This window comes from Pygocentrus nattereri, chromosome 29 (assembly GCF_015220715.1).
Source record: "Pygocentrus nattereri isolate fPygNat1 chromosome 29, fPygNat1.pri, whole genome shotgun sequence".
NCBI classification, from domain to species: Eukaryota; Metazoa; Chordata; class Actinopteri; order Characiformes; family Serrasalmidae; genus Pygocentrus; species Pygocentrus nattereri.
In genome coordinates, this window is record NC_051239.1 from 5,482,732 (window position 1) to 5,493,490 (window position 10,759).

A 10,759-nucleotide genomic window follows, 5' to 3' on the forward strand; every position below is an offset into this window, starting at 1 on the left:
TGAAAACTGAAAGAAGCAGCGTAACTGAGACGTTAAAACACAGTGAGGCGGCCTGTGAAGCCTGAGGGCGTCAGGTTGGGAGTTTTTCAAACCATGTCATATATTCTGACTTACTAATGTCACACCCACACGGGCTCAGGCTCAAAAAGAAGGCCCAGTTTGATGTGTTGGGTTTGAAATGCAAAAGCATTATTATACTGATGAAGATACAATGAAAACAGTAGATACTTCACATCTTTGGATGTCCTTCACCAAGTTTCGACTTAGGCCCAATCCCTTTTAACCCCTCGCCCCTACCACTCGGCCCTAGCCCTCTGTTTTGCGTATTCACGTCTAGGGGTAGGGTGTCCTGATTTTCGAATCGAGTCGAGATAGAGGGGTAGGACAAAGTGTTGAGACAACGTGGTCCTCCAAACGGAGGTTTTTCAGAGTCACACTCCGAACAGAGTTATGAGGAAAAAAAGAAAAAACCGGCGAAATGGCTGAGCAAACGATCAAAGAAACCCTCAGAATTTTCTGTTAAAATTTACAAAAACCACTGTATTATCTTCAGTTCAATGCCGTTTCAGTGTATTTTGGTCGTTTTCTTCATAACACGCATTAAAAAAAAATAACTAATAGCACGCTAATGTCTCGCTAGCTAGCTAGCTAACTTTCCCATTCCACCTTAAATAGTCCAGCAGTTCTGATGCCTGAAGCGCCAGAATGTAACTGCTGCACCATTTAAGGTGGAACGGGAAAATTCAAACAAGAATCTGGTGAATATTTGACTTCAGCTTCGTATCACTTAAGAATTGGGGATAGGTGATAATTAATTGCCCCCCTCTTTGAAGGCGCATGATGCCCTAAATGTAACCTAAAGCCCAGCAGTGAGGAGCTGAACTTTACCCTCCTCTGCGGTCACTGCAGACAGGCAGGGTCGCCAGGCGCTAGTAGCTGTTAATGAAGTGATGTTTTTTTTTTTTTGTTTTTTTTATTATTTGAGGGTCCCATTTCAAGCACCACCCCTTAAAACTTGGTTCCAAGGGGTTAGGGTGACATTTGAAATCAAAGTGTAAAAAGAAGAAATGTGACTGAGACTAAGTTCGCTTTGAATAAGCTTTCAACGCGCTCGCAATCATCAGATTGATCCCTTTCTGGGGGTCAAAAAGCACAAATCATGACACAAAATGTTTCTTCAGATGTTGTGTGCAATTACACATTTCCACCAGAGAAGCCGCCAAATCCCTAAATCTTACATAGTGCTGCTTTAGTTTAATTTAGTGTTGCATTCAAGACTTTCGGGCTGTAATTCACCTCTGACCAATACATCCTGGCATATTCCAGTCACTGTAAATAGAAAACTGCTGAGCGCTCTCTGCTTGAGTAAACCTAAACACGCTCAGGACAGTCCGAACCCAAACAACTTGCCTCGTTATGCACTGAAGAGCCGGCTCCTCGGCAGCCAGAGGTTTGCAAATAATTTAACAGAAGTCTGTGTGAGAGTGTGTGTGAGTGATGAGGAGACCACACTGTTAATCTTTCACCTAACCAAAGTCATCATTGATGTGAACTGGTTCATTGGAGAGATTTCCTTGAATGTGGTAAAATAGTGGACAATCTGAAAAAAATACGTTTTCTCTGGGGACCTATTTTACTCCGTTAAAACACAGTTGGTCAGGCCAGTTGGACACGCTTGGGTGTGAATGTGTGTGTGGATGCATGTGTCTGCCCTGCAATGTACTGGTGACCTGTCCAGGGTGTTTCCTGCCCTTTGCCCAATGAAGGATAAGTAGTTTAGAAGATATAAGAGTTTACAGGGGGGGGAGTTTGTGTTGGAACACCCAGAATGTAACCCTCTGCCCTGAAAATCAGTTTTAGGCCAAAATCATCTCATATCTCCCACAAAAACATCCTAATATTAATTTATTTTCTGGGAGGGAGCTTTTATAGGCAGGCATCTGTGTCCTATCACCACCACTGTGAACAGTCAGTACAATTTCTCTAAGCCACTCTGAATGACCTCCTTTACATCTCAAATTATGCAGAAACGTATTAAAAATAGGAGAGACTGGGCAAAGACGAAAACAAGCAACAAACCTATAAATATAGCAGACTGATGAGGCATTCTGTAGTGTGATGGGAGGAAAGAACAAACGAGGAAAGCAGAGGAATAGAGAAGCACCTCACTGTCTTCATTGCCAAGGTTGGCTTTCCAGCACTCGTGTTCACTACAATGCAAAAATGAATACAAACAGCAGAGGAACAGGGAGAACGACAAGAGACCACAGCAACAAGCACAAAAATAACAAATAAATATGAATACTCAAAACCAAATGAAACGAAGTCAACTTCAAGAGCACTCTCGCTCGCTCGTGAGTGTAATAAGGTCCTTGAAAGGGAAAGGAATGAAAACACATTCCTGTACATGTCCTCTCCGAGCTCCAATCTTCCTGCGTCTTTGTTTTACAGATTAATTACAATGGCCTTCGACCGGACTAGTCGAAGAGGACAGGGGGGAAAAAAACCTGGATACATACGTCTCTGGGTCGACTTAAGATGGCTTTCAGTTTTAAAACATAGTCCAAACTGTTTACCGGCTTTGAGTGAAACAATGCAGCATCCATTCGTGCTCAGAAAGTCTTTGTACATTCTTGTATAGAATCCAGCTCTATACACACACTTGCATGCCTATGCACACACTCTCTAACACACACACACACACATACAGTAAGGCTGAAATGTTAGCGAGCGCCACTGATTAGCCAGATAAGACTGTTGTTTTGTTTTCCGGCATTTTCTGTCTACTTAGGTGTTAACAGTTAAAACCAGATTCACTGAAATTAGTTTCACAGGGCAAGATGTGATCTGGGGAGAACCAGGAGAAACTTTGGGCTAAACATTGGTGGGAATGTAGATTTATTAGGGAACAAACTAAATGTGAAATTTCTAAACCAATCTAACGCCTCATGAAGTCAGAGGCTCCAGGAGATACTGCCTCATATTGTAGACGAGGACACTTTTGAAAAGGGAGCAATAAAACCTTAAAAATCAGTGATCCACTTGACTGAGATGTTAGCCTTGGCTCTCAATACAAGGGCAACATCCCAGAAACATCTTTTCTTCAGATTGGGAACCTCTGGATACACCTCCTGTCCTTTTATGCTGCAGGGGAAGTCATTGACCCTGAAAGGGGAGCGATACATCTTACTTGTCATGTTAGCCCTGGCTACACTTGCATCTTCCTTGAAATGCAAGAGTACCTTGAGTGAAAATGTAATGCATCATTTTCATTAGATGCAGAATCTCCAGAAGATACTTCATACCATCTTACGTTATAGATGTGGATGCCAATACCGAAGCAGGGGTGATAGAACCTTATAAGCAGGTGATCTACTGGATTGACACGTTAGCACTGGCTCCTGGCGCAAGGGTACTTTTGTGAAAAATGGAAAGAGGCTTCTTTATTAGTTGCAGTATCTCAAAGAGATGCCCCACAGCATCTCACACTGTATGAGAGGACTCTAATGTTGAAGAGGGAGCAGTAACACCTTACAAGCAAGTGATCCTCTGGATTGAGAAGTTAGCATTGGCTTTTGTTGCAAGGGAACCTTCTTTGAAAATGCAAAGTATACTTTCCTCAGATCGGGAATTCCCAGGAGACACCTTCCACCATCTTGTGTACCTGTAAGAGAAAACACTGATATTGAAGAGGGAGCGATAAACAAGCGTGTGATCCACTGGACTGAGATGTTAGCACTGGCTCCCGATGCAAGGGCACCCTCACTTAAATGTAAAGCGTCTGACAATCTCTGTCTCACACTGTGGGAGAGATCAAAAAGGAATGGTTAAACCTTAGAAGCAGGTGATCCACTGGACAGAGATGTTAGCACAGGCTCCCAGCAAGGGCACCTTAGTTGAAAACGTGGTGCCTTTATCTCGTATTGGGAATCTTCGGGAAGCGTCTCCTACCTTCCTTCATGCTTTGTACATGTTAGCAGCGGTAGCTAGGGCCAGTTGGCCATTGGCAGCTACGACACAAGGCTCTTCCTCCAGCAGGCCGTTGGGGTCAGCATGTGGGATGCTGTCGTGGTAGCTGCTGAAGCTGATGTTGTCTTCCTTCAGCTCAATGGTCCAGAAGGGTGCGTTGAGCTTTCGGTTGCGATACTCGCGGTAAGTGTAGACCCCACCCACTAAGCCCATGAGCAATACCACCACTGCAATAATGACAGCCAGGATGATGATGTTGAACTGTGTCCAGGACACCACGGTGAGGGCTGAGGCTGTGCTGTTGTTGTTGGAGGCAGGGTCACCTGGGCCAGACTGCAGAGTCGGAGCACTCGAGTGGGCTGTGGAGGGGGAAGAGGAGGTGAAGAGTAGGAAAGGAGAAGTAGTTGAAGAAGAGGGGGGTGTGGTGGTACTAGTGGTGGTAGTAGATGACCTGGGAGCCATGGTTGCCAGAAGCCTCACAGCTAAAAGAGAGAGAGAAAGAGAGACAGAGCTTCATAACAAATCATTTCATAACATCCTGACCCATATCACGTAATAGCAGCATGAAAAAAATGATGTTCCTGACATTAAGAGGAAGGCAACACCCTTAGGCACGTGACAAACATTGGCTCAAAGCAGATAGGGATCCCACCCACTGCATAATATTTCAGTTTACTATAAAACACAATGCAAGATCCGAAGGCAGGGTGGGAAAACCCTGGATTGCCTACAATGAACAAAGACCCACAAAGTCCCCAAGAGACTACTGGCTGCATTCAGCAGTGAGGCAGGGTGGGAAAACCCTGGATTGTCTACAAAGAAGAAACACCCAAAAAGTCCCCAAGAGACTACTGGCTGCATTCAGCACATTCCTATAAAAAGTGAACTTAAATGTCCATGAGGGTGAGGAACTCCGCAGAAGTTTGCAAAACCTCAAACTAGAATTTCTCTGGAAATTGGATTGAGACATTCTGCAGTATTGGTTCAAATCACTGTCACTGACATAATTAACTTTTTAACACACACAGATAATCATTCTGGACGAAACCAACATAGGGGCGTGTTTCATAACAAATAGCTATAAATTATTAATAATTGTCTTCCATCTTCACCACATGATGAGAAGATGCCTTCTAACTTTCTGAAACCAAACAGAAAAGCAAGAAAATCCACATTTCAAAAAGTGTCACTACTGAACACTTAACTTCCAAAAATACAAGATTTCATGTTTTTTTTTTTATAATGTGTTTTTCTATATTTATTTTATTTTTATTTTATTTCATTTTGAAATAAGCATGGATGGATTGTCACAACCAAAACAAAGTTTGTCGGCACCGAAATTTGTTTCAATAGTGCAATCCTGCTGTCAATTTATTGTTCAATTTAAAAAAGAATAACATCCCATGCTGAAAGCAGAAGAATATCAGAATTATACATTTTTCACTGAAAATGACAGAATGTAAACATAACGTCTAACCCCATGTTCACACCGGCAGCGACGAGACGTGACAAAGCGGCAGGAGCTCATTCGTTTACAATTAGAGCTGGTCATTTCCGGAGACGGGAGGCAGTGTGTATGTTGGGGACGTGAAGTGGGCGGAGTCGACGATGCAACAAAGTTGAGCAAAGTTTAACTTTAAGCAAATAGGGACTGAAGCAATGTGGCGATTACCAATAGGCATTCAGCAGTGTAGCACACACTTTATCCACCACAGTGAAACAATGCTTCCCCAAGATAATTGCTCCTACTACGGATGGAGGTGGTGCTTTCGCCGCAAATAGACAGTAATCGCCAAAAAAGACCACATCCTGTTTTCCTTACAAACTGACCGCACAGACAGGGATTAAGCAATACCTCACCAGGATTTTTAAATGTAGCATCAACGCATCTGATGATGCTTGGCGTCAGTGAAACCATGGCAACCAGCAGTCAGTTGGAGTTGACAGGGAATTATCAGTGATTAAGGCGACAAGAGGCAAAAGGTCGCTGCCAGTGTGAACAGAGAGTAACTGGCTCAATATTTATGTTACTTAGAAAAACTGACAGTGGCTGTGTTTCCATTCAATGATTTTATCCCAATCCGACTGAATACATTCCGATTATAGACTAAGACTGAAGTGTTTATATTCTCATTCTACACAATACTCTGATGGAAAATGTTCGTTTACATGCTTACTACAAGTACTCCGATCCAAAATGAAGCACATGAGCAAAGAATCACTTAGTGTAGATGTTTCCATGACAACGAGCATCACTTTGATCCAGTCAGAGTGAGATGAGCAGCAATGAGCAGTGCTTGTGTTTTTAATGGCTTTAAAATGACTCAGACTCAGGAAAACGTCCTTCGCATGTCCTTATTAAAGAAGGCCAAGAGGAAGACGTCGTGTTCTGAGACACGTAAGCTGGACGTCCGTCCCACCGCCGTGTTTTAAAGATCAGAGCATCAACCTCGTCTCCTCTGCAGACCAGTTTCTGCTCCGCCGTGTCGAATGGTATAGATTTGACCAGAGCCGGTTTATGAATTCTCTGCTGTTGCTGTGACATGAACACACATATGCAGAATGTACTTACACATTCCGATAGGGAATGTAATCAGATACAGCTTTTATTCTTCCATTTAACAGATCATTTACAGGATTACCCACTTCCTTCAATCGGATAGAGACTGTATTATGAATGGCCTCAATTGGACTAGTCAATTCCGACTGAAGTGTATAAGTGGACGTATACTATTCCAATTGAGCGATCAGTCAGATTATTAACAGACTATTAGGCTGCATGTAAACGTGGCTATTGATAGTCCTTCTTTATTGGACAGTCAACAAAAATTCATGATTTTTGTGATTGGACAGCACGGTGGCGTGGTGGGTAGCCCTGCCCTGCGATGGACTGGCAACCTGTCCAGGGTGTATCCTGCCTTTGTTCGCCCTATGACCTCTGGGATAGGCTCCAGCACAACCCCCCCCCCCGACTCTGAGGAGGAAGCGGCTTGCACAAAGGATGGATGGATGGATTTTTGTGATTTGTGAGGCAAAATTCTGAAAATTAAAGACTTTGGATATGTCACGATTTAAGATATTTTAGAATTTCTCATTTTCGCTAGTATACTATATATAGCACAGCACAAAGCACAAGCACAAGGAATTTTAATGGGAAAACTCATTTTAAACCAGTTCTCGTTTGCTGTTGCTGCTATATACTATTTATTTCATTCTTTATTAAAAAATGTTCCTGAAATGTGTACTTGGGGAAAAAAACAGGCAGTAAATGGTGGATTGGTTGGGAGCTTTCCTCTCCTTGAACTGAACTATTGCTCACTTTAATAGGACACACAAATCAGTCTTCATGAGGTTCGTGAGGTACCACACAATGTACATAATGCATTGTCCTGTTTCCTCTTCCAAAAGAAACGTTCCTTTCTTCGTCACAGCTGATACAAGTTTTCCACTGACTGCACTTGTCGTACCTCTTCAGGACACGTTAAAACACATTAAAAGAAGCTGTGGGATGTTACCTTGCGAAACCAACACTTATCAGTCGGGCAAACATACTGAAGGTCATTACACTCAATAAAACAGGAAAATCAATAATTCGCATCATAGACTCTGTACTATGATGAAGTGCCACCTTTTTAACGATAAGCACTCACAGCGTCAAAATACACTACCATTTAAAATGGATTAAAACATGATTTCAGTCATATAAATTTTATTGCAGTACCAACTGTACTGCAATGTTATAAAACACTTAGCAGTTAAAAAATAATCAGCATATTTTCATGAAGGACAGAACTGCAGATGATTCTAAAATAGCAGCTGTAAAACTTCAGGATTTTCCATTTAGAATAAAGTTAAAAAAAAAGTCATATTTAAAATGAAATGCTATTGAAATTAATATTTAGATTGAGGTTCTAACACAATTCAGATCCAAAAAAAGGACTTTTAATAAAACCAATATCCATAAAATAATCCAAAATGATCTAGAATGAGGTTCTAATAAAATTACGATCCAAAAAAAGAGGTTTTAATAAAAATCAATATACGTATTTAACTTCTTATAAAACTATTATCTAAAATGAGGTTATAATAAAATTAAAACTCCAAATGAACTTCACATAAATTTAGAAGAACAATATCCAGAAGTAAATTATAACAAATATATTTATATTATCATATTTAAAATGAAAGGCTATTGACATTAATATCTCTATAAGTTTCAATTAAATTAATATTTAGATTGAGGTTCTAATAAAATTACAATCAAGAGAAATTAATATTATAAAAATTACTATCCAAAAAGTAGTTCTAATAAAATCCATATACATAATTAATGACTAATAAAATTATTACCTAGAATGAGGTTCTAAAAAATAATTTCCCAAAATAATCTCTAGTAAAATTATCCAGAAAATTACAATACTGAACTTTCGAATGGTACAGTATATAACTATCATTCTCTCTCTCTCTCTCAATCTCTCTTTCTCAATCTCTCTTTCTCAATCTTTCTCTCTCAATCTCTTTCTCTCTCTCTCTCTTTCTCAATCTCTCTCTCTCTCTTTCTCAATCTCTCTTTCTCAATCTTTCTCTCTCAATCTCTTTCTCTCTCTCTCTCTTTCTCAATCTCTCTCTCTCTCTTTCTCTCTTTCTCAATCTCTCTCTCTCTCTTTCTCAATCTCTCTTTCTCAATCTTTCTCTCTCAATCTCTTTCTCTCTCTCTCTTTCGCAATCTCTTTCTCTCTCTCTTTCTCAATCTCTCTCTCTCTTTCTCAATCTCTCTCTCTTTCTCAATCTCTTTCTCTCTCTCTCTTTCGCAATCTCTTTCTCTCTCTCTCTTTCGCAATCTCTTTCTCTCTCTTTCTCAATCTCTCTATTTCTCTCTCAATCTCTTTCTCTCTCTCTCTTTCTCAATCTCTTTCTCCCTCTCTCTTTCTCAATCTCTTTCTCTCTCTCTCTCTCTCTCTTTCTCAATCTCTCTATTTCTCTTTCTCAATCTCTTTCTCTCTTTCTCAATGTCTCTCTCTCTCTTTCTCTTTCTCAATCTGTTTCTATCTCTCTTACCTCTGAAGGTGCAGTTGTGGGCCCGGGCATCCCCCATGTATCCAGGGGCACAGTGCTCACAGTGTGTGCCTGTTGTGTGGTTGGCACAGCGAAGGCAGTGCCCACTCTCCGGGTGGCATATTTGGGGCATAGAGCGGGGGTCTGCATTGCCACTACAGTCACATGGCACACACGCATCGCCTGATTTATAAAAACCATCCACACACACGTCACACGTGGACCCCCTGAAACCAGCCTTGCACTCATCACACACGGGCCGGCCGCTGGAATCTGTAAGAAGAAAACAGAAAATAATGATAAATGAACCTTTAAATCAACAGCACTGCAAATAAACTCACACTGACTGAACAAACAGACGGACAACAAGCCGACAGATGAGCAGGCTTTGCAGCTCAGTTATGCATATTGGTTTACTTCCGCTTGGTGGTTAGCTTTCTCTCTGTAAGTTTCTCTGACTTGCACACGGTTTCACTATAGCCGTGTAGTTTGGGCAGGACGACCCATATCAACCTTGTGGTTGGTGAAAGTGCTGCTTACCTACATGCTGCCCAAGATCAGAACCACCCAGTTCACATCAAAAGAGAGGTTTTGGCCATTTAGTGGCTGATACACTTCTCATTAAAACAGTGGAGAATTGTGTTGAACTGTCAGTTCATACCACATTTGTGTTTCTAAGCAGAAGAATTTGAATTTGACGAAATGTTACTGCCATGTCTGCAGTCTTGTTTTGTAGAAAAAGAACATTTTGCCATGGGTTTCTCATTGTTTGATACAAAAATGAAAATATAATTCACTACATAACTAATTCATTACTTCATTATATTAATTTAATCACGACTAATGTAAATAGAAATGCATGATGAAACAATGTCAGTATTCCATAGTGCATCACGTCCTGATATGTTGGTAACTGGGTTATAAATGTAACATCAATAATAAGTCTAAAGCTCTAAAGGTCATTTCCATTATCACACTGATAAATGCACCTTTCCTGCAGAGAAATTCTACTTTCCACCACTTGATGGCGCAATGATGCTGTTTTTTTTCATCGCTCTGTCCAGACAGAGTGACTGTTAGAGGTCTGGACTGTTAGAAGCTGATTGATGCTGATGTGCACTGCTGTTCAAGCCTCCTTCAGGAAGCAAACACACATGTAAACTGCAAACAGCTAAGAAGCAGAAGGATGCTGATGAATGAGTTCTGGACGTTTGAGCCGGGACTGAACCAGAACTGTGCCTTGAACCTGCAAACTGGAGTGGCATCACCTGTAAACAATGTTAGGAATCCTCACATTCAGGACACTAAAAGATCATAGCTTAATGTATTAGGCGATTGTGATCATATTTCAAGATGCTGTGATTGCAATGTACTTTGATATTAACATATTGAAGCATATTGGAAACATATTGAGAAAACCTTGATGTGATGTGGTTAAAGACTGTCCACATTATTTTGAGCAACGTCATTTACTTTTGTGTGATTATATAAATCAAAACACTCCCTGTGATTGGTCAGGATGCAGACCGTGCAGTAAAACATATTTGAGGCTCATTTGCATATTGCAATCTCCTGCAGAATATCAAAACTGCAAAGGTCAATGTAGCAGTAATGATTAACTAATGATATATTGTGCCGCCGTAATATGTATATTGGAACATGGTCTGTAAGCTTGATGCAGTGAAAGCTTTCTATGTTCTGACTTGATCAGATGAAATTTATTACGTCCCACAGT

At 40.9% G+C, this 10,759-nt stretch overlaps 1 protein-coding gene across 1 annotated transcript in view; it reads right to left on the reverse strand.

The window, feature by feature from the left end:
- Positions 1-898: 898 nt before the first annotated feature.
- Positions 899-10,759, reverse strand: part of si:ch211-158d24.2 (multiple epidermal growth factor-like domains protein 9) — a 58,572-nt gene continuing 48,711 nt past the window's right edge. The window contains exons 5-6 of the mRNA XM_017682719.2: positions 9,028-9,297; positions 899-4,451 (exon numbers count right to left, since the gene is read on the reverse strand). Coding sequence (XP_017538208.1) covers positions 3,958-4,451; positions 9,028-9,297 — 764 coding nt within the window. The 3' untranslated portion in view covers positions 899-3,957. The remainder of the gene's footprint in view (positions 4,452-9,027; positions 9,298-10,759) is intronic.